General features: G+C 38.0%; 1 protein-coding gene across 1 annotated transcript; it reads right to left on the reverse strand.

Annotated features, from left to right (window-relative positions):
• Positions 1-622: 622 nt before the first annotated feature.
• Positions 623-25,083, reverse strand: ATH13 (ABC2 homolog 13). Its single transcript, XM_082889560.1, has 21 exons — positions 24,444-25,083; positions 22,114-22,249; positions 21,272-21,438; positions 19,607-19,727; positions 19,377-19,477; positions 18,565-18,663; positions 12,399-12,509; positions 12,223-12,302; positions 12,012-12,081; positions 10,755-10,828; positions 10,593-10,662; positions 10,382-10,470; positions 8,561-8,685; positions 8,028-8,108; positions 7,881-7,941; positions 7,710-7,764; positions 7,523-7,621; positions 7,324-7,413; positions 1,764-1,823; positions 1,545-1,668; positions 623-1,263 (listed from the first exon to the last, which is right to left on the reverse strand). Exons 1-20 carry the CDS (start codon positions 24,924-24,926, stop codon positions 1,552-1,554), a joined length of 2,289 nt encoding a protein of 762 aa, XP_082745686.1. The 5' UTR covers positions 24,927-25,083; the 3' UTR covers positions 623-1,263; positions 1,545-1,551.

Raw genomic sequence — 25,083 nt, forward strand, 5'->3', positions numbered from 1 at the left:
GATGTTTTCACGACCACTAAGCATGGTAATTGTGGTATAAAACGATAGTGATGGCGGTGACAACAATAATAGTGATCGCGACGACAATAACAATGATGATCATAGTAATTGCAGTGTCATTAGTAAGACTAGTTAATTTTGTATGTTAAAAAATATTTTCACATAAACTAATTGATTTTGTTGATTATAAATAAAATATTTTTTTGTTATGATCTAATCTGACAACTTGGTTCATACGAAAACAACACTTTGTTCTATTTTTTTAAACTAGGCATATACAGATGCACTAGATGTGACCTTCCAACCTATACACCCTTGGCTTAGATTTAAATTTGTTAGCACATAGGATAGACTTCCAAGCTACAGCTCACCTGCTTCACTAAAGTATGGTGGATAAAAAAGGGACTCAAAACACTAATATTCCATTCTTTTGCTTAAAGACAAAAGATAAACAGACAAATTGAAGTTACACAGCAACCATTTTAACTTTTTTAACATAGAAAAATACATGGGAAGAGATAGAAGATTGAGATATACTACTTCACATGTATGTAAGGAACACCTATAATAATGACACTGCAGCTGAAAACCAAAATGACAAACGAAAATGAAAACGAAAACAGAATCAAACAAGCAATTCTGTCAATATATGAAATGTATAAACAGACTGAGAAAGAATTAGAGATTCCTCAGTTAACTATTAACAAGACATGACATTGTGAATACTATTATTCCATCCTAACATTCCCCAAAGTTGATTTATGAATACATACAATCTCTCTCACAAGGTCTGTCAGAGACGGTTTTTCGGGCATTCCACCTCATCAAAAAAGGTTGGAAGCCACACAATTCCAATATGACCATACTATATTACAACAATGAATCTACATTGGGGCTAAAATAATGAATGAAATAGCCCGCTGTGAAAAATACACCCTCAAGGCATATCATCTCATTTTCAAAATATCCCTATTAGGGGTGGTTTCATATGGGTCAAAAAAATTGCCTCGTCTAACCTATCTACATATTCAAGCAAGAAAATAAACATGATAAGATTGTTAATCACTCTACAAACAGTGCAGATGATATAAATAAAGTTGGAATATTTGGCCCGCATTGAGTCTGGAAAACTTTGCATCAAGCTCTTCTGCTTTCTTTTCTACAACAAGAGGGTTGAGTTGAATGTAGAACTTCATATGATCATCTGAATCTCTCCTCTATATCTACAATACACCAGACGAGAGGATTGGCCAAGTATTGCACCTGTGCAATCAAGAAATACTAAGATACACACAACATTTCACAGTGAAAACAATAATAAAATATAAATTAACCGATTAATACCATAAGAAAGTTAATACAAAGTTAGTTTGAGTACAACACACCAGAGGACGGAAGTCCTCCATATTGGCCCCTGAAGATGGACTGCTGGGTGGGTGGCCTCCCAGCAAATCCTATAGGGTTCGGCAACTAAAATATTGAGATATATAATAAGCAAGAAAAAATATATATATATATAATAAAAATGAAAAAAATTTACTCACCATTTATTTAAGCAGTTCCTGTTATCAATCTCTCCCGTTGATCTAACTTCTTAACCTTGAGAATGCCAAAAAGAACTTGGAAGCCAAAAACAGCACAGACCATGTATGCGATCATAGAAGGAACCTAAAATTAGGGCCATTTGAGGAAAGAAATTACTACAAACTAAGAAAAAGGGACAACAAAATTATTTGAGACACACAGTAACATTAACAGCTTACCCGGATTGAATTGACATACAAAATTGTACCAAGGTTAATTAGGGTTCCAGCAGCAACTGCCTGTTGATTAGTTGAAGTGAAAATTTAAATTCAGGGACATTTCCGGCTTACCAAAGAAGTGAAGTTTTTTTATGTTTATCATGAAGTCAAACATTATAAAGCAACCAAATAATAATCGATGCTCCGATTACTTACACCTTAACCTATCATTTCTATTTCTAAATTAGTCAGAAGTATTGGTAAACTATGTTTTTTAAGCATAAATCTATGTGAAAAGTCAAAATTATGATGAAGTGTAAAGCAACACAACTAAATACATGCATGCAGGGTACATTTGTAGATGCCAAGACTTGCATGCAAGCAAAGATGCACATATGTAGACAGAAGAATGCAAGCAAGCAAGTGCCACACAAATGCACATGAGGTCTTTCAGAAAACAAGAGGACGACGAAGAAGAAGAAAGACAAAGACAAAGCACTTCAAGCACAACAGCATGAGGGAAGTGGAAGATTGTGGGTGTGTTTGTCTTGTATTACTGATTCAACTGTTAGAATGTGTTAGGATTTTTCCTATTCTATTCTCATTTAGTCTCTTTATTTGCTGTAATGGGCCTTTATTTAGGCCTTAACTTATGTTTCTGATTTAATATAAAAGGGTATGATAAACAACTCATACCCTAATTTTTCCTCTTCTAAAATTGACATGGTATCAGAGCAAAACTAGAAGGAAAAAAAAAAAAAAAACTAAACTAGCGGTACCACCACAACATCAACACAGCACCACCACCGAAAGCCCAAAAGCCCCAGGCGAAGCCACAGCACCACCACCACAGCCTGCAAGCCCCAGGCGAAGCCACCTAGGGTTCCGATAGCAACAGTCGAAGGCACCTACGGTTCCGACAGTCCCAGTCGGAGTCCTAACTCCAGTCGAAGCCACAGGCGCAACCCCTAGGGCTCGTCGAAACCTTCCTGCTCCAGCCCTGTGGTCTGTCTTTGTCGACATCTCTCTCTCGGTCTCTACATGTAACTCTTTCGTCTTCATCTCTCTCTGTCTTCGTAATATGTAAGTCTCTCTCTATCTATCTTCTTCTCTTCATAATCTCTCTCTGACGGTCTTCTTAAACAAAAAACAAAACAAAAATAATAATAATAATAATGTTCTCTTAAATTTATTTTTAAATTTCTTATTATATTCTCCCATCTTTCGGGTTTGTGATTCACTCTGGGTGTGTTTGTGAGGGTTCCGTCGCGACGTCTTTATGGTCGAATTGACTAGTGAGTCTACTACTTCGCAGCCTACTACTTCGCAACCTACTACACAGGGCATGAGTCCTGTTTTGACTACTTCGATGACCGATTCTCTCCACCCTGGCCAGAAAATCACCACCTCTCTCTTTAACGGTCAGAACTATCTAACGTGGTCGCAGAGTTTGACTATATTTTTGAAGAGCAAAAGGAAGATGGGATATGTTGATGGGCGTGTTCAGGCTCCCCGTATCACTAATACAGGTTATGATCAGTGGGAGATTACCAATTCTCTTATCATGGGTTGGTTGATACACTCTATGGTTCCGAAGATCGGTGAGGGATACTTGTCTATGGACACAGCACAGGATATTTGGGAGGCTGTGGCCACTACGTATTCCCGCAAAGGTAATTTCTCACAAACTTTTGAGTTGCGACGCTCTATTGACCGTTCCATTCAGGGTGAGATGACTATTCTCCAGTATTTTACTTTCCTTAGCAATGGGTGGAAGCGCCTTGATCATCTTCAGGTAATATTGCACAGTCAGGTAACTTAGCTTCTTTTACAAGTGCTTTCCTCTCTCATCAAACGTTACCTTGGATTATCGATTCTGGTGCTTCCGACCACATGTTTGGTTCTTCTGATTTGTTCTCCGCGTATACCCCTTCTTCAGGGCAGGATAAAGTTCGTATTGATGATGGTACCATTTCTTCTGTGTCTGGGAAAGGTTTAATTTATGCCACTACTTCTCTTCCTTTATCTTCTGTCCTACATGTTCCCAATTTTAGTGTTAATCTTTTGTCTTTGAGTCGTATTACTCGGGACTTGAATTGTAATGTGACCTTTTTCCCTGGTCATTGTCTGTTTCAGGGCCTTATCACGAGGAAGATGATTGGCAGTGGTAGACACGAGAATTGTCTCTATATCTTGGATCAAGCTGACAAGCTGGCTCACTTATCCATTCAGTTTCCATCTACAAAGGAAGACATCTGGATGTGGCACCGCCGTCTTGGACATCCATCTTTTTTGTTACTTAAGCATCTTTTTCCCTCTGTTTTTTTGAAAAATAATGTTTCTGAGTTTCATTGTGAGTTGTGTCAACTTGGCAAACAACACAAAACTTCTTTTGCTCCTTCTATTAATAAAAGTTTAGTTCATTTTTCTTTGATTCATTCTGATGTATGGGATCCCTCTCGTTTTGTGTCTTTAAAGGGTCAAAGATGGTTTGTCACCTTTATTGATGATTGTTCTAGGACCACCTGGGTGTATCTTATGAAGGACAAATGTGAGGTGTTTTATGTGTTTCAAAATTTTCATAAAATGCTTTGCACTCAATTTGGGGCAGTTGTCAAAATTCTGCGTTTTGATAATGGGGGAGAATATATTGATTCTGGACTTGCCAGCTATTTTGCCACTCATGGTATTATTCATCAAACTTCTTGTACCAATACCCCTCAACAGAATGGTGTTGCCGAGCGTAAAAACCGGCATCTTCTTGATATTGCGCGTTGTTTATCCTTTGAAATGCGCATTCCTAGATCCTATTGGGGGGGAAGCGGTTCTCACTGCTGCCTTCCTCATCAATCGGCTTCCTACCCAGGTTCTTCATAAACAAACTCCTCTTCAGGTTTTGTCCGGCTTCCAAGCTTCTGCTGCCTTCTCCATTCCTCCCAAAACCTTTGGGTGTGTGTGCTTTGTTCATAACCATTCTCCTACCCGTAGTAAGTTGGATCCTCAGTCTCTTCGGTGTGTCTTCCTGGGTTACTCCGCCACTCAAAAGGGCTACAAGTGTTATCATCCCCCCTCTCGCAAATGGTTTGTCTCTATGGATGTGTCTTTCTTTGAATCTCAGTCCTACTTTCTCTCCTCCCCGGTGTCCCCATCATCTCTTCAGGGGAAGCCTTGGTGTGAAGAGACTCATGTATCACTACCATCACCTATTACTGATACTGATGACCCAACTATTGAGAATGTTGACTCTCCATCTAAGAATGCTGACTTTCCATCTGCAGTGAAAGACAGCAAAGTGTATGTCAGAGACAAGGGTAGACAGAAAGTTACTTTGGTACAAGAGACCAATTCGGATTCTCCACTGCTATCTTCTTCTTCTGATGAGTGTCCAGAATCCTCTCCTTCTGGTGAACCTCCAGGTAACTCAATTCTCTCTGATCTAGATATTCCCATTGCTAAAAGGAAGGGGGTTAGGTCGTGTACTCAACATCCTATTTTTCATTTTGTCTCCTACACTAATCTGTCTTTTTCCTATAAAATTTTTTTGTCTAAAGTTTCTTCCGTGAGTCTTCCTTCCAATTTTCAGGATGCTCTTTCTACTCCTGAGTGGAAGCATGCCATGATGGAGGAGATGAGAGCGCTTGCTAAAAATGGCACTTGGGAATTGGCTGAGTTACTTAAGGGCAAACGATATGTTGGATGTAAGTGGGTGTACACTGTAAAGCACAAAGCCGATGGTTCAATTGAACGTTACAAGGCTAGATTGGTGGCCAAGGGTTTTACTCAGACTTATGGAGTAGACTATCAGGAGACATTTGCACCAGTTGCTAAGATGAATTCTGTCAGAGTCCTTCTCTCCCTTGCCTCTAATCTTGACTGGCCTCTCCATCAATTTGATATGAAAAATGCTTTCCTCCATAGAGATCTGGCAGAAGAAGTGTACATGGGCATTCCCCCAGGCTTTGAGGATGTTAAAACCACAGGAAAGGTGTGCCGGTTACGCAAGTTACTTTATGGCCTTAAGCAGTCTCCTAGGGTTTGGTTTGAGAGGTTTACTTAGGCCATGCTGAGATATGGTTTCAAACAGAGTCAAGCTGATCATACTTTGTTTGTGAAACACTCCTCACATGGTAAAACGACAACCCTCATAGTCTATGTGGATGATATTGTACTCCCAGGGGATGATGTTAAGGAGGTTCCTCGGTTAAAGGAGTATTTGGCTAATGAGTTTGAAATCAAAGACTTAGGCAACTTGAAATACTTTCTAGGCATTGAGGTTGCTCGGTCCAAAGATGGTATCTTCATATGTCAACGAAAGTATGTGCTTGATTTGCTAACAGAAACGGGAATGCTTGGAAGTAAAGCATGTGATACACCATTAGAACCTGGACTAAAGCTTAGTGAGGATCAAGGAGGTGAGCCTGTAGACAAGGGGAGATACCAGAGACTAGTGGGTAAGCTTATTTACTTATCCCATTCGCGGCCTGATAATACTATTGCAGTGAGTATGGTTAGTCAGTTTATGCATGTTCCACGTGCAACTCACTTAGAGGTGGTTATGCGGATTCTGAGGTACTTGAAATCTTCTCCGGGAAAGGGTCTTTTATTTCTTAAAGCATGGTCATCTCGGTGTGGAGGCATATACAGATGCTGATTAGGCTGGCTCAGTAACTGATAGAAGATCCACCTCTGGCTATTGTACCTTCGTTGGAGAAAATCTAGTTACTTGGAGAAGCAAGAAACAAAATGCTGTTGCGCGGTCTAGTGCAGAGGCCGAATTCATAGCTATGGGTCAAGGTGTGTGTGAGCTTTTATGGATTAGGTTATTATTGCGGGATTTGGGGATTCATCAGACAGATTCTATGAGGGTATCCTGTGACAATAAGGCTGCCATTAATATAGCCCACAATCCGGTTTAGCATGATCGGACCAAGCATGTGGAGATTGATCGGCATTTTATCAAGGAAAAGCTTACTAGTGGCACTATATGTACGCCTTTCGTGCGGTCTGGAGATCAATTGGCTGATGTTCTTACCAAAGGATTAGGGATTAAACCATTCCGTGACATTCTCGACAAGCTGGGCATGAGAGATATCTTCGCACCAGCTTGAGGGGGAGTGTTAGAATGTGTTAGGATTTTTCCTATTCTATTCTCATTTAGTCTCTTTATTTGCATTGATGGGCCTTTATTAAGGCCTTAACTTATGTTTATGATTTAATATAAAAGAGTATGATAAACCACTCATACCCTAATTTTTCCTCTTCTAAAATTGACATCAACAAGATCTCTCCAAGATAAGTTGTGTAGAAAATGTTGGATACGATGTTGAGATATAAGTTCATTATAAGGATTGGTGTGGAAAAGAAAAGAGGGAGGCCTTTAAATATTTTAAAATTTTTATTTAAGAAAAGCATAACAAAATATATGGCTATTCATGTTAACAAATTCTAGTTCTTTTGCTTCAAGAAACCATGATCACAAGGAAAAGAAAATGATATTTGTCAAGAATCATTGATCAGCAAAACAATTCCAAAGAAATGATGTGGCATAGTATTTGCCTAGATGTTAGGCCAGCAAACTCACACTTCCTATTGTTTTTTGAACAGCTGCAACACGTTGGAAAGCCCTCTCAGACTCTAAAGCTCGAACTCGGAGCTTCAAATCACCTTGCTCCTGTAGAATAAAATCCGTTGTGCAATGTCAATCTAATATGAGCAAAGTTGATTAGAATTATGACTATTTAAATCACATAGATTCAAAGTGAAAGAGATCCTATCACTACCAATCGTTGAACAAATTCAGCAAGCCTTTCAACTCTATCAGCCTGTCTAAATAAGTTGTAAAATGCGCGAGACTGACGGCCCCATCTCTTCCTGAAGTCCTGAAATATTCATAAGATTAACTGTGAAACAGGTATCATGTGATTATGTTGCATAAAATCCAGACACAGCAAAGTTCAACAAGCCTGCCTTTACGATAACTTCAACACCAGCTTCGCGAAACCTTAGCAATTCTAGTGCATAACTACATGATACAACATGCAATACACATCAGAGAGACGAAGCTGACAACTAGCCCCCAGATCTGAGAGTTTAAAACAGACGTTTTGAAAAAATTATCCCAGATTGAAGTACACTCACGGTTTAGCAATTTCAGTGATATCAAAACGAGGGTCAAGGCCTTTCCCAATGCCATCCAACACTACGGAGATGACACCATACTATTATGAGGTTATTGCTCCAAGTACAACATAGAGCAATGATTTGACTAGATTTTTAGGGCAATACCTGAAAATGCTCTAACAACAAAAGTGAATGTAGCAGGAAATCTGAAGGGCTGATCTGCTGCAATTGCTAATAAATCTTCTCCTGTTAAGAGAATGAATCAGCTGTGATTAGCAAACATCTTAGATTTAATAGCAAGCTAGTGAAAAGTGTCTTAACATTGTAATAATTGGTGCCAAATAGAAACCAAATGTTCTCTTCCTCGCAAGATTTTAAAGGTTAAACATAAAAGCACAGAATAGTAAATAATTGCCTATTTTTGCACATTACACAACCTGAAACATCTATTCCTCTAAAAGAAAAGAAGCTCAGATTCCCGTCAACTTTAAACAGGAACAATACAGTAAGGACCCACTTCTGCTTTGGTAAAAATATAAATAAAATAAAATAATACAAAATACTAAGCAGAAGTAAATAAAATGTATTAACTCTAAAAGACCGATTCTTTGTCAAATAAATGTTTTATTTCAATTTAATCAATCAAATCAATTCAGTCCACAACCATATCAAAAGACTAAAACATACAAGCAAATTACCTATTGCTGCGAGACGCTGCTTCTTTTTCTCGATTCTCTCCTCCTTGCTCAGCGGCTTTTTGAATCCAAGTTCTGCTGTTGTCATCTCTCTCTCTTTTCTTTGTGCTGAGAGACGCTCTTCAAAGCTGCAAAATTGAATTTTTTAACGTCAAAAAATTGAATGGATCAATATTGAAACTAGTTGCCACACACTTATTCAAGTTTTTTTTTTTTTTTCTTTTGTGGGGCCTTAGTTGCTGGAAACTCCAACTGGAATGATGTTTCAACTCTAAAACCATAATCCTGCAGTTTAGAGTAAGAATCTTATCAAAACCACATTCCTATCAAGATAGGATCGCAGTTCAAACTAGGATGAGATGTGACCACTCAAAAATATGAATCCCAGAGAAATGAAAGAAAAAGTATCTAGGCAAAGAAAATCTATAGAGAACTGATATCTATCATAGATTTTTCCTTTCCTTTTAGAAATTGAAGGATGCAGATTTTTTTATAGGACTTTCAATTTGAGACGGGGACTACGGAGTAATCATATATATTATTAATTTATTAGTGATCAATTGCCGCTTTTGTAATAAGAATTTACTATGCTTATGTTCAACAATTTAGGTGCTAGTATAATGTAAAACACTCCCCTAGGCACTCCCAACATTACTCTTCTATGTGCCACTGCTCCCCCACCCCTACCCCTGCTCTGTGCAACTAGGGTGAAGTGGTTAGAAAATTACCCCGAAGGTGAACATTTCTCGTTAAATTTGCTACATAGACAAATAAGACTTTTAAGGATTTTAGGACTTTTTAGGATTGCAAAAAGGAACCACTTTCAATTAAGCATATACCAAAACCATAACCTTGAAGGCACCAACCCATGTCGTACCCAGTGCACAAGTCTCCCACTTACAGCAAGGTTTAGAAGAGGTAGTGGGTATGCAGCCTCCCCCCTACTTTTTTTGTAGAGAAGCTGATTACCGTGACTCAAACCTATGCCACTCTGAGATCACCACTAGTCCCAAAAGCTTAAGCTATTAAGAAATAGATCCAACAATATCAAACCATCCAACACTCTCCCTCACATGCAATCATATCTTGCACATGGAAATGTAAAAAGACATGCATAGAGAAAAGCATAATGCAAATGAGGAACAAATACAAATGGAGAGACTCAAACACCAGACCAAACCCAACCTAATCTTTGAGACCATGTTGGATCACCACTAGTCCCAAAAGCTAAGTTGTTGTGGGCCCACCAATGTATGTCACGCTATCCAACAACCACAACACTAGAAGAAGATGTACAAGGCCAAAACCACAACCTGAATTCTACAGTCAAAAATGTTCCAAATGACCCCTAGCTCTGCTCCTATAAACCAAAGTCATTACATGCAGTCTCAGACTTATATTATTTGGGTAATATCAAACTAAAATGGAAGATCTCTCAAAAAAAGTGGATAATTTAGTACTGGAAGCCTAGTTAAGGACCAAAGCATATCCACAGAGCCCAATATCACAAGCTCCAAATGTAGCCATCCAAAATGTGGCAATTTTCTCCAAACATGCCATCAACTTTCTTAAACACAAAATAACTTTATTTGTTTACCCCTTTAAACTTGACCTTCATGCCCTTAGTTAAACAATGGGTCCCAAGAGGCCCTTTTTTGCATTGGATTGAACAGCCTTAAAAACCAAAGAGCAAAGGAAGGCCATGAAACAAGAATGGAGTGGAGAACAAGGGAACGACACTAATTGTTAGTAGCCAGCCCTCAGTCAAGCTTCCACTTGAAGATGATAAGGAACCACAGGAGTTATTTTCAACTAAGGAAGCACCTATTAAGGAAGAACTGCGCTGTTCGTCTGACAGCTGTCATATCCCCAGTAGGCACAAGAACACCCATCTGAATCATTGCTTGAAGAACCTGCATGAAAGATTAGCTTACAGTGGTAAGTAAATTACAACTTAAGGTCCTTCATGTAATAAACCACAAAATTAGATAAGTATTTATGTAACTAAAGTCACTACATTCAAGGAAGAAATTACCTTATCCGGATCCTTCTCATAAACCCCATAGAATGTCTCCAACAGCCCTCCTCTGATGTTGGGACTTATACTGCAAGAAGCCAACACAATGTCAGAGGAAATTCCCATGGTAGTGTTGCAACACTTGTTGCAGAGAGGCAGTATAAAGTCTAGAAAAAGAACCTTCCCATCATTCCAAAATCATAAAAGATCAGCCTTCCACCATTAACGTCATCCACAGCTATATTTCCAGGGTGCTGCAGAAAGAAAATTAAGCTTCTGATTAATTCTGCAAACATAATCAAAATATAAATAATTTCAAATAATTTCCAGCTTTATTTATTTAACTGAGAATGGGGTGTTTCCTTCATTCTCTCAGCAAGGAAAGGCTACAGATGCGGGCTACACTTGCCCTTTAAACTATGCAATGGAAGCTCATGTATTCAGATTTATATACTTTTTGGGGGGCAAATTACACGAGCAAGGATCCTCTCCTTGGATCTCTCTACTTGGCTCCCTACTTGGTGGACCATTGGGCCCAATTTCGATGATCTGAACCGTTCACATTATAGGATTTGTCGAATATATCATACCTATAAAAAATCAAGTGGATCGGATATCAGAAACCACATGATCGGATCATCGACTTGATTTTTTACAGGTATGATATACTTAACAAATCCTAAAATGTAAATGGTTCGAATCATCGAAATTGGGCCCAAAAGTGGGCCCAATGGCCCACCAAGTAGGGAGCCAAGTAGAGAGATCCAAGGAGAGGATCTGGGCTCAAATTAAAACTTTACCCCCTTGAACTATCACTCAGCATCACTTTACCCCCTCAACTAAAAATTGCTACACTTTGCCACCTTGACTATCAATTTGTATCAATGTAAACCTTCCGTTAATTATCCGCTACGTAAATGGATGGAAAATTGACATGTGCCTTGCACATCTCAAATATTGTAAAATGATTAAAATGACATTCTTCTCTTCCTCTTCTTTTCTCTCTCTCTCTTTTATGGTTGCATATGGCTGCCATGGTTGCTGTTAGGAGTAGAAGAATGTAAGGGGGAAACAAACGACGTCATGTACAAGGCACATGTCAATTTTCTTTCCATTTACATAACAGAACATTAATAGAAAGTTTACATAGATACATATTGATAGTTCAAAGTGGCAAAGTGTAGCATTTTTAGTTGAAGGGGTAAGGTGATACTAAGTAATAGTTCAAGGGGGTAGAGTAAAGTGTAATTACCTTTTTTTATCAGCATATTCAGCTTCATATACATTAGCATGCATATGCTAGTAAAATTAGTACTGAATCAGGCTCCACTTTTAATTCCACAAGTATGTCCTATTGGATAATACTAAAACCTCAATATTTATAGGACCTGCTCTAGCACTAAATAAATTATTTTAAAAAACTGTAAGAAAACACACCGGATCAGCATGGAAGAAACCATGAGACAGAATCTGCTCCAAGTAAGATTCAACAGCATACCGGCCCAACCTGGGACCATAGAACCAGCATTGAATTTAATTTTAGGCCATAGGATAAATTAAGTAATGGATCAAAAATTCAAAAGATAAGGATTGATGTCAATATTGTACGTGATTCCATCAAGATCAATAGTGGACCCGTTACATTTACCTTTGACGATCAACGCCCAACTGATCTAGCGCTTGTATTCTATTTATTTTGATCCCTGGGACATACTCCATCGTGAGAATCTACAACCAAAAGTAAAACCTATTCAAGCAAGGAGATTAAATTAAAAAATCTAAATATTCACTTGCCATAATTGCATGAAAACTCAAAGGCTAAACCTGTGGTGTGGTGTATTCCCAATATATTGATGGGACTTTCACATAATCCATGTTTCTGAAGTTATTTGCAAATAGTTCTGCATTAGCAGCTTCCTTGGTGTAATCGATCTCCTGAAAAGTTAATGTTACTATCTTAACATTGTACTATCAAACTAGAAACCGTGCACTACTACATAAAGTCGACGCAAAAAAAAAAAAAAAAAAAAAAAAAAAAAAAAAGAAGAAGAAGAAGATGAAGCTTGAGAGTATTTTGGTTGCATAATCTTAGGCATTAAAACCACAAGGAAAATAGTTACATATATTAGAACAACTGAGATCCATCAGGAAACTAGTTACTGTGAGAATATGCCTATATTCAATTTATCCTTTCTCCTTTTAGGCTTAGGAATTAGAGTTCTATTAGAATTCTATATCAGTGATATATTAAAATTCTATATCAGTGATGTATTCGTTTAGGCTTAGGAATTAGTGTTCTAAATAAGTGATGTATTATTTGTTCAATTAATTCAGACTAATATACAGTTTCAGACAGAAAACTTACATGGTATCAGAGCCATCACCATTATTCTCTGATTCGAAACCCTAGAACCGTCACCATTGTCCTTTGATTCGTGCTCTCTCGGATTCTCTGGTTGTCTTCGGCTTTGTTCTCTGCTTCGCGAAGGTCTACTTCTCTCTCTCTCTCTCTCTTGGTGGTGTCCCTCTCTCTAGCTCCACTTCGCTTCGTGAGATCGCCTCTCTCGCGAAGGTCTGCTCTCTCTCTCTCTCTCGGTGGTGTCCCTCTCTTTGGCTCAGCTTTGCTTCGTGAGATTGCCTCTCTCGCAAAGGTCTGCTCTCTCCCTCTCGGTGGTATCTCCCTCTCTCGTCTGCTCTCTCTTTTATTCAGCTGGTTTTGGGTTTTTACACTTGAAGCCCTAATTTGTTTTTACACTTCGACCCATACTTGTGTTTTATTACAATGTCAGACACTAAAATTCAAGCCATCAAATGCAAACTCAATGGTGGCAATTATGCCTATTGGGCCAGTGTTATAAAGAATTTTCTTCTTGGTCAAAAAAAATGAGACTATGTTTTTGGTTCTGTTCGTCGTCCATCAGACCCGATGGTGGAAGGATATCTGACTTCCTGTGATACTTAGAATTGTGATAATGTCCAAGTTCTAACCTAATTTCATAATTCTGTTGATGACTATATTGGAATAATGTTTTCCAAGTATAGTACTCCCAAGGAGGTGAGGGATTATTTACTAGGTGTTTATCAACAGTCCAACTTTGTCAAGCGGTATGAGTTGGAAACAGCTATTCATAGTGCTCGTCAGCAAGATCAGACTATTTAAGACTTCTATACTGAGTTAACAGGTCTCTGGGATCAGTTAGCTCTTATGGAACCACATAGTCTCAAGATACTGGACGCTTATATTGAGTTTCAGGAGTAAGGTCGTTTAGTGCAGTTCTTAATGGCTCTTTCCCCTCACCATGAGGCTATCCGAGGTGACATCCTTCACCGGTCTCATCTTCCCTCTGTGGATGCTATTGTTCGTGAGCTCCTCTCTGAGAAAACCCGTCTTAAGACAACTAGTTAGACTCTGCCTCCATCTGTCTTCTCGGCTCCTACTAAGCCTCCTTTATTATCGACTCCCCCTCCTTGTCAGCTTCAGGCCACTGCAAAATCCAAGAAAAGACCATTAGGTCCAGATAAGTGTGCTTTCTACCATCAAAGAGGTCATTGGAAGAACAACTATCCCAAGAAAGGACGTCAGTCTGCTCTGACACAATTCTGCCGTTCTATTCCGGATACTTTCCGACCTCCTGCTGCTTATATTGCATCTACTCCAACTCCTGATCCTGACTTGGCTTCCTTGAGTGCTCAGATTGCACAACTTCAGCATATCCTATCCACCTTTCAGCCATCCCCATCTGCCTTCGCTCTTACCTCTCTTCATTCAGGTTTGTTTGGGTCCTCTTCAGGTATCCCTTCTAATGTTTGGCTTTTTTATTCTGGTGCCTCTCATCATAAGACTCTTCACATTTCCTTACTTCAAAATTGTCCCCCACCAGTTCCTATTACTATTAATACTACTAATGGGTCTGATATGTCTGTTCTGTGTATTGAGTCTATCTTACCCTCTGCTATGTCTGCTATTACTATTCCTTCTATTCTTTATGTCCCTCAGTTTTCTATCCGTTTATTATCTATCAGTTAACTTGATACGTCTGGTTTTGATGTTATATTTTCCTCTTCTGTCTGTTGTGTGCATGATCGGGTGTCCAAGAAACAGATTGGGACCGGCCGTTGAGTTGGAGATCTTTATGTGCTCGAAAGCTTGCATCTCCCCTTATCCACCTCTCCAGCCGCACTTTCCTCGTTTCCGTTGGATTCTCAATCGAGTCAATTTTACTTATGGCATTCTCCTCTCGATCATTTGTTTGTTGACCGTTTACAGTCTTTAACTCAGTCAGGGTTGTTATGTAAAGTTTCTCCTAATCAAATTGATGAATGTTGGGGGTGTAAACTTGCCAAAATGTCAGCTTTACCATTTAATAAAAGTAAATCTATTTCTGTTTCTCCTTTTTCTCTTATGCATACTGATGTCTAAGGACATTTTCCTGTTCTTACTAAAGGAAGTTCTGCATATTATGTGTCTTTTGTTGATGATTGCACCCGTTACACTTTGATTTATCTTATGACTCATAAATCTGACTTCTACTAGATATACTGTACTTTTCAGTCTATGGTCACTACACAGTTTGGGTCTACTATTAAATTGTTGCGGTCTGACTTGGACGTGGAATACTTTAAAACTGAATTCTGTGAATTTTTGGCCAATTCACCAAACTTCTTGTACTGATACACCTGCCCAAAATGGTCAAGCTAAGCGTAAACACCGTCATCTCCTTGAGGCAACTAGATCTCTCTTCTCTGCCTCCATTCCGGCTCCATTTTGGGGTGACGCAATTCTTACTGCTACTTTTCTTCTCAACCATATGCCTACCCTCCTTATTTCTGATCAGTCTCCTTATGAGGCTCTATTTTCTTAACTTCCTAATTACTCATTCCTTCGTGTATTTGGGTCTGCTTGTTTTGTCCTTTTACCCGTAAAGAAAGGACCAAACTTAGTGTCCGGTCTGTCCTATGTGTCTTTTTGGGTTATAGTCTCACTCAAAAAGGTTATCGCTGCTATGACCATGTTTTCCGTCGCCTTTATGTCTCCCGCCATGTTGCCTTTCTCGAACATGTTCCTTACTTTCAGCTTCCTCCTCTCACTGCCCTAATTTCCAAAGAGGATTTGGTTCAAATTAATCCATTTCCTTCTGAGATCCCATCTTATGAGTACATCTCCACAGTCCCTCCTGAGCTTGTTCCATCTTCTCCTCCTCCGACTTCTTCTCCTCCGTTGTTAGTTTATTCTCGTCACAAAGCTCCCCATCCACTAATTGTTTCTACCCATGCTGCTGATCCACCTGCTTCTGACGACTCTGACCCTACTGCACACCGATATCCTCCTCGGGCGCGTCATTCTCCAAACAGGTTAGGTTGGTCTAATATATGTTTTTCTGCTTCCTATCATACTTTTTTATCTGTTATTCACTCTTTTGTAGAACCTCAGTCGTACAAGGAGGCCTGTCAGGATCCTCATTGGGTTCAACCTATGGAGGATGAGTTGTTTGCTCTACAGAAAACTAGTATTTAAGAGTTGGCTCCTTTACCTGTTGGTAAGAATCTGGTTGGTTGCAAATGGGTCTACAAAGTCAAGACTCATTCTGATGGTTCTCTTGAGCATTGCAAAGCTTGTCTGTTTGCTAAAGGTTTCTCCCAGGAGTATAGTATTGATTATGAGGAGACATTTGCTCCTGTTGCCAAGATGACTACTGTTTGTACTTTGATCTTTGTCGTTGCTATTCGTTCTTGGCCTCTTTATTAGATGGATGTTAAGAATGCTTTTCTTAATGGTCATCTCACTAAGAAGGTTTACATGCATCCTCTCCCTGGTTTTCACCATTCATCTGGCCAGGTTTGTCGTTTTCGGCGTGCTCTGTATGGTCTGAAACAATCTCCTTGTGCTTGGTATGATCGCTTTCAGACTGCTATTACCGAGCTTGAGTTTCATCCTTCTGCTTCCGACTCTGCTTTATTTTTCAGACATACCTCGGCTAGTTTTGTTGCTCTCTTACTATATGTGAATGATATGATCATCACTACCACTGCCTCAGACTCTTCTACTATCTCTAAGGTCAAGTAACAGCTCTTTCATACCGTCGAAATGAAGGATTTGGGACCATTGCGGTATTTTTTTGATATTAAAGTGGCTTCTTCTCCCAAGGATTACTTTCTGTCCCAGGCTAAGTATGCTAACGAGGTTATCCGTCGTGTCGGTCTTACTGACACTAAGCTTTCTGATACCTCCATTAAGCTTAATGTGAAGCTCAACACTACTGATGGTGTTCCTCTGGACGATCCTACGTTATATCGCGAGCTTGTGAGTTGCTTAGTCTATCTGACAGTTACTCGCCCTGATCTTGCCTATATTGTCCATGTGGTTAGTCATTTTGTTTATGCTCCTTGCTTTACACATTGGGTTGCTTTGATTCGGATTCTTCGCCATCTTCACAGTACTATCTTTCAGGGCTTGCTATTCTCTTCTACTTCTTCCTTAGACTTGGTGGCCTATGCTTATGCTGATGCTGAAGCTGATTGGGCGATGATGTTAATGATCGTAAATCTACTTCTGGTTTCTGTATGTTTCTTGGCGATTCCCTGATTTCATGAAAAAATAAGAAATAAACTGTTGCTACCCGTTCTACTACCAAAACTGAGTATCATGCTATGGCTCATGCTACTGTTGAAATTGTCTGGCTTTGTGGTCTCTTATCTGACTTGGGCATCCCTCAGTCTTCCCCGACCTCTCTCTATTGTGACAACTGAAGTGCTATTCAAATTGCTCATAACACTGTCTTCTATAAACGAACAAAGCAAATTAAGATTGATTGTCTCTTCGTACGTCAGAATCTGCAATCTGACTTTATCTCGCTTCCTTTTGTCTCTTCGACTCTGCAACTTGTTGACTTCTTCACCAAGACTCACGCCATTGCTCGGTTTTAGTTTTTTCTTGACAAACTCTCAGTGTTTTCTGCTAAAACACCTTGAATTTGAACGGGAGTGTGAGAATATGCCTATATTCAATTTCTCCTTTCTCCTTTTAGGCTTAGGAATTAGAGTTCTATTAGAATTCTATATCAGTGATGTATTAGAATTCTATATCAGTTATGTATTCGTTTAGGCTTAGAAATTAGTGTTCTATATAAGTGATGTATTCTTTGTTCAATTAATTCAAACTAATATACAATCTCAGTCAGAAAACTTATAGTTACAACTTACAACATAAATTGCTCCTTGCCTCTAGTTAATTTATTCATAATCTTCTGCATGAAGGCGCAATAGGCCTCAGTATTTACCAGGTAACCTTACACATAGTGATCAATCTGTAGCACCACACCAACAATTCCAGCAGAGAACCTAGAAAGAAAGCAAATCTGGCATGCTAAGGCATACTTCCTACCAGTCCAAAGGTAACCTACGAATATATCCGTGGCCAATGTAAGGATACAAAGATTGGTTGGTAGTCAGACCAGATCCTTCAACTCTAAGAAGCCCTTGTACCAAGTTACCAACTACAAGAAGTCAGCTCCACGAATTTATTTTTTACCTTGTCTTAGCGTCATATATTATATTTGCCAATAAACTTCACGGTCTCCTTCAACCTTAACCTACATTGTTTTGTTCATCTCCTTTGTCTTTGTTGCACAACCAAATCTCAGTTAACTTCCTTTATCATCCCCATGCCACCACTAGTTTCTTACAAATGCCACTATTGCAGAATATATCTTTGCTTCTCACAAATGCTGCATCTACAGAAATCTAGCTCTTCCATCCACCTCGATATCTTCATTCCACCTCTATTTGGTATTGTATACCCATTGATTATGAATAGTCAACCTTCTTCTCAATAAAACATGGCAGCCCCTTATTTCAAGTCTATAAGTATAATGTACTAGAATTTGGTCAAAACCTAAAAAGCTAAATATGGAAAACTGAGAAATCATTGAACTAAATTGACTTTCACTAGTCTCAAGTCTAGTTAAAATGTGGCATAAAGAGAAACCATTACTTGATATAAGACATTTGCGCACTCATCATAGATAGCAACCCAATCCCTTTTTGCACCATCTGACTTGGGGTCAAGCTTCTGAAGATATTCTGCTATCACCTGGAATAACCAAATCAACAAAGAATAATGCACATTAAAATAGCCAAACCCTGAATGAAACAATTATGATTCAAGAGGCATGATTATTGGATAATGGAAGGAGAAGAATCTCACAGAATCTCAGTTTCCATTTACGGCATAATCACACTTCATAAGTAGGATAGAAGACTAAGGCTCTATTTATTTGTCAGGAATTCCACATAGAAAAGTAGTTTTCAAAAAAGTTAATTGTAATGTAAGCAAACAAAATGAAAAGAAAAAAAAAAATCATAGCAAAATCAACATTCCATCAACCATTTAGTTCAAGGTAAAGTTCGTAAAATTAACTTTCAACTTCCTATGATGCATAATCATATATTTTATACAAGAAAGGATTTAAAATGTTTCCTCCAAGAGAGCAGTTAAGATGGGGTCCACATTCCACACTTTTCAACGGCCGGTGAACACCATTCTATAAAAAGAAAATGGTTTTTGTTTTCTTTTCCTTGTCTTTTCAGTTAATTAAAAGCAGCCTAAACCTAACAAGAAAATGATATTGAAAGCATGTGTGCATGCTATCTATTAAGCTTGCCTAGCAAATGTAAGAATACAAGGCATGATACTGCAGAGTTGGAGCTAAAAGAAGGCAAATGCATGATGACTTAAAATGTCACTCCTACAAAATAAGCAATGAGAGGAGTAGAAAAATAATTTCAATATGTCGGCAAACTAACCCTCAGGTTCTTTAGATCAATATCAAAAAGATCCTTGAGACCAGGCCTTTGTACTTTAACAACAACTTCCTGCCCCTTCAGTTTCGCACGGTGGACCTGACCTGCATAAAGAGAACAAAGTAATCTCCATTTCATTTCCTATTAGATAAAACAAGCACAACCAAGAACACTAAACTTCATTTGCTAATTGAATAAATTCTAATACAGCTTCAACATGCAATTAAGATTACCAAGACTAGCGGCAGCAATTGGCTCATAATCAAACCGCTCAAATATATCATTTACAGGGGCTCCAAGCTCCTCTTCAACTATAGATATAGCGGTGTCTGATGGGAACGGAGGAACTTGATCCTGCATAGAAACAGGAGAGACAGTGAGAAAAACATGTACTTGATCCTGCATCATCAACTTGTATTCTTTTCTTTACTTGGCATGTGATAATATTTCACCTAGTAGGTAGGGAATAAAAGAAGAAAAAATTGTCTACCCATGTATAGAATGAAATGCAAAAAAGAAAGGGAAAAAAAGAAAAGAAAAAAGTTTAGTACATTTTAGGAAAAGAAAAGTAAATTCGTCCCTGACTGGTTAATAACATTTTATCCCTTCAATGACTAACCACCTTTTTTCCTGGAGTTCTTATATGTTCCAATCAAAGCTTCTCCATTCCTTTCTCCTCCTGCCTCTATATTTCTCCCATATGTATTTAATTTCTTAACTAGAGAGAGAGAAAGAGAGACAGGGACAGCCTCCACATCCATTCAAACACCTTTTAGCCTCAATTATCTTACATGATGTGGATAGATCTTAAATTCTCAATACATCATGATATGCATCAGCATAAAACAAATTAATGATGAGAGGGGAGTGCTCTAGTCTTGGTCTGCATTTAACTCAGGTTTAAGCAGAAAGAATCACAGAGACAAACAGTACTGCAGAGTTTAAAGGCTTTTGAAGATGTGCAGAACTTGAACACGGTAAAGAAAAAACTTCTCTATTTTGTTAAACCAAACCAAGCCTTAATCCCATCAAATGGGTTCGGCTGCATGAATCTTTCTTTTCCACTCAACTCTATCAGTGGCCATTTGGTTAGTCAAATTAAGAAGATTCATATCTCTATTGACTACACTAGCCCACGTCAATCTAAGTCTGCCTCATCCCCTAACACTTTCATCTACCGTTATTGTATCACATCTCTTAGCTACTGCCTCAATTAGTGTCTGTTATATATGACCAAACCATCTTAATCTATTCTCTCTTAACTTATCTTCTATCAGGTATTACTCCTTCCCATTCACAAATATACTCATTTCTAACTCTATCTTTTGTAATCTTGTCACACATCCACCTTAACATCCTCATCCCAGTAACACTCATCTTATTTACATGTTTCGTAGTGCCCAACACTCCGTCCCATACAACATCGGTGGTCTAATAGCCGTTCTATAGAACTTTCCTTTTAATTTAGTGGGAACTCGTTTTGTACCCAAGACGCAATCCTCCACTTAAGCCACCCCACCTTAATTCTATGGACTACATCCGCTCCAATCTCCCCAGCCGATCAATCCTAAATAATGAAAATGTTCACTCTTAGGTAGTTCTTGATTCAATTGATAAAGAGTAGCGGCTTAGAAATAGTAGATGGTGAAGCAGAAAAGAGAAGACAAGAAATTATAAGAATGTCCATGCTTGGCAGCCGCTAAAAGGATAATTAAACTAGATACTGTAGATAACCCATTTCTTACATGGAAAATAGCACAGAAACACGACAAACATGTGAGAATGATACTTCTGGCTATATTCATTCATGAGAAAAGAATATGGAAGGATACTAAATATTGAAGTAAGCAATGGTGTCTAAGATTCAACAATGATGTTTCCAGTACAATAACTTCAACCTGAAGTTCTGACAACTGATCAACATATTCTTGAGCAAGAATGTCCACCCTTGTGGAGAACTGCTGGCCAATTTTAATGAATGTAGGACCTAATCTCAAAATATTTTCCTTTAACCACTTGGCAAGGGCTTTCCGCCGTTGAACTTTCTTCGCCTCTGTCACTCCACCTGCATATTAACATCCTACAAATTAGATGTTGACCAAAAATATAAACACCAACTTGTGCAATGTCTAAAGCAATCGAAGTCTTAGCAAGTGAGATACATACGGAACCATCACTTCAAAAGATGAAAAGAATAAGTCAAGCGGTTTGTAAAAATACCAGTTATTACAGACCAAGGGCCCCAAGTTGTATGCAGAACAATAAGACCACAGAAAAAAGTTCAGATGAATCACATTGATCTAACTTCAAAGCTAAAACTTAAATGTCTATGATCAAACTGAACGGTAAAATAAAACTCAACCACTTAAGAGAACATCAAAACCTCAGGTAGGTGAATTTTCTCCACCAGCTCCAGTGAACAGATAATTAATAAGCAAATTTTCTCCAGTGAATTATTAAGTGAATAACGAGTGCTCCAGCGAGCAGATAATTTTTTCCAATTTAAATCATCATATAAGTTATAACCAATTATAGATTCAAGAGATCCATCATGAACAACAGTGACCTTTCCCTCAAAACAGTTGATTTAATCAGACACTTCCTTTAACTTGCATAGTTACATGGACAATATCAAGTGCAAAATTAGCAGGCTAACTACCATAAAGCAACGTTATTACATGACCAAAACCAATCCCATGTAAACTGTATAACCAATCCCATTCTCATAGAAGTAACTAACCTCGATAAGAAAATTTTTGATTGTTCAACCAAGCCTTAAAGATAAAAGTTAGAACAAATCCCCATATCTCCAAAGTCCTTTGTATTGTTGAATAGGTTTTGAACCTATTCCAACGGCCCCCAGGGGTAACAGACACCTGTAAAATCATGCATTGCCATTAAGATGATAGTTTGGCATACAAAGGTAATAAGAAATACAAGCATATATTTGTATATATTCACACCAACACACACTATTAGTCTCATGCAAGCACCAATCATTCACCTGCATGCATGCATGAACATGCGGTGTTGTGCGAAATCATTGTCCACTATTGACATGTGAGCATGGGTAGTTTGCTAATTCCAAATTTGTTAGACATGAGCTATTGTAAGATTCATGGGTCCTTCAGGTTATTGGATCATTATCTATGAAGTCTAGAATATTTGTAGTGGTAGAAGCTCCTTAATTTTATAATAAAGTTTTGATCCTTGCAAAACTAAGAGAAGGGGCATGCTCTCTAAATGAATGAAGAAGGCTTGGCTTGTCTGTCATGCTTAATTTGGTGCGTACAAGGTGAAAGAAATAATTCTTTTGAAGAGTAGAGTCATCAATGTATAAAATGAAGAGCCTTTTTTTTTGTTTTTAATTTTGCTACATTTTACATTGACAAGGAGGATGAATCACTTGTGGATATTTCTGGGAATTTTTAGATAATGCAGATGGCATTTGATGGAATATAGAAGCATATCCTATGAAACATGGACACCTCTTTGAAGGCCACATACCAGTGTTCAACATGTGTCGGACACGGACACGGACACAACACGCGTCAGACACATTGGAGGAATCAGACACATTGGGGATATGTTGTGTCCCCTTCTCTTTTTTGTTTTCTTTTTACAGTAATAGCATACCCAAAGTTGATGAATTTGATGAAAATAAATATATGTCAATACATAAAATAACAAAAAAATATGATATAATAAATATATAAAATTATATGTTTTGCATGTGTCCCTTGTGCGCCGTGTCCCACATTTTTTAAAATTTGTGTGTTTGCATGTCCGTATTGTGTCACATGTCCGTGTCTATACTTCTTAGGAAATAACATTATATAAATCTTATGTATATAGGTGAGTTCCCCTCTTCTTAGCACATTTATCAATAAATTCTCTTCCCAAATTTTCTCAATAAGAGAGAATATCTCGTATTTGTCTTTTGTTCAATATATGGTAATTTGTACATGCTCGTGGACATATAGCTTATACGATTCGAGGCTTTTAAGTGTAAAGGGTTTGTCCACTTTTGTTATCATTTTTTTCATTACACAAATTAGCAAAAGCATGCATTTATAAAACATGGGGCCTCAGATAAACTCAACAAAAAGCAATGAAAACATCTTTAACTTATTTTATATACATGCTAACCAATATCACTTCAATAAATTGAAGGGTTAATTTCACTTTTATCCCCTACACTATTCTCATTTTTTCAGTTTCATTCCTATCAATTTCTTTTATCTAGCCCTTATAGTTTCTAATTTAAATTCATATAGTTCAATTAAAGACAGCCCCTATCGAAATCAATCATGATGGAAACCTAATTTAATTGAAAAAAGGTAATTTTATAATTTGGACAACACCCATCTTATCACTAACACTATATTAGACAACTTATACCCAACAATCAAACACTCATTTTCTTCTCCACCCCTCATTTCAAAATAATGAGTAAGAAAAATGAGTTTTGATTGTATGATTTAAGTTGTTCAAATTTTAAAATGACATTTTTGTCCATCACATTGATTTGGACAACTATTTCCAATTGAACCACATTAACTTAAATTAAAAACTCTAATTTATAAACTGTAAAATAGTCTTTCTCTACTCTCTTAAATTTTGTAAGCATAAGATTATAACCACATTTCCTAATTTATAGACTGTAAAGATTTCTAATAATAAGAAATTGCTCAATACTAGTATCAGTAACTTATTTCTTTCAAAGTATTTCCCCTAGCTAAAATCCATCATCATTTATTTAAAAAATTGGCTTGCATTTGAGGAACATACAAGCAAGTATTTGATCAACCTATTGTCTAATATTCTATATCCACATTGTGACCTAGTTTTCATAATCTTGTAGAGGATTCAAAGCTTAAAAGCTTGAGCTAGCCATAATCTAAATGGTTCCAAGGTGTATCACAACAGAAATTGAATAACTTCTCCATTCTTTTCTCTAATTACTTTACAAACCGACTGAATTTCAATAACCTATGACAATTCTACCACTAAAATCTCAAATAAATAAACAAATGCAAAAGGAAAAGTTCAAAGCATAAGCTTCAATACCTCAACTTGTCCACTCCGTTTAAACCACGCCTCCTCTTGTCCAATCTCCTCTATAGTTTTCTTCCTCCCAACCTGCTCAGACTCCGATTCCACAACTGCTTCAGCAATTCTCGTTGCAGCGCCATTTCCATTAACGTACTTCGCTAAGCTCCCATTACTCGCTCCATTCTCACTCTCAATCACACTTGTACCTCCATTCGAGTACCCCTCGACAACTCCAGTGTAACTATAACCAGTACCATTAACATTACCATTGAATTCAACACCGTTCAATGAACTCACCACCGCACTTTCTCCATCTTCAACCTCGAACACGACTTCATCTCTCTGAATAGCTCTGATTCGAGTTCGAAAAACCAGATTCGATCGATTGCGCTTAGAGAGAGGAAGTCTAGAGAGAGACACTTTGAGCCTGCGAGTGGAGTCTGAGCGGAGAAAGGCGAGTTCAGGCAAAGTGTAGGTAGAGAGAGAAGTGGCAGACATTTTCGAAGTGATCGATACTCAAACCCTAGCCGGAAAAAGTCCGGTTCTCATGAGAGAGAGAGAGAGAGAGAGAGAGTGTTACAGAGAAGAAGAGGGCGAAGGGTGAAGAAGAGAGTTCAATTTATTAAATAAATAAAATTGAAAATGAAAATGGAAA

The sequence above is a fragment of the Camellia sinensis genome, chromosome 1 (assembly GCF_055761805.1).
Source record: "Camellia sinensis isolate YWXY chromosome 1, ASM5576180v1, whole genome shotgun sequence".
Classification (NCBI taxonomy): Eukaryota; Viridiplantae; Streptophyta; class Magnoliopsida; order Ericales; family Theaceae; genus Camellia; species Camellia sinensis.

Coding starts and splice junctions, on each gene's coding strand:
- ATH13 (XM_082889560.1), bottom strand. CDS start 24,926: ATGTCTGCCACTTCTCTCTCTACCTACACTTTGCCTGAACTCGCCTTT. Junction 7,765..7,880: donor ATCACTGAAATTGCTAAACC/GTGAGTGTACTT, acceptor TGTATCATGTAG/TTATGCACTAGAATTGCTAA. Junction 1,669..1,763: donor TGTATGTCAATTCAATCCGG/GTAAGCTGTTAA, acceptor CCCTAATTTTAG/GTTCCTTCTATGATCGCATA.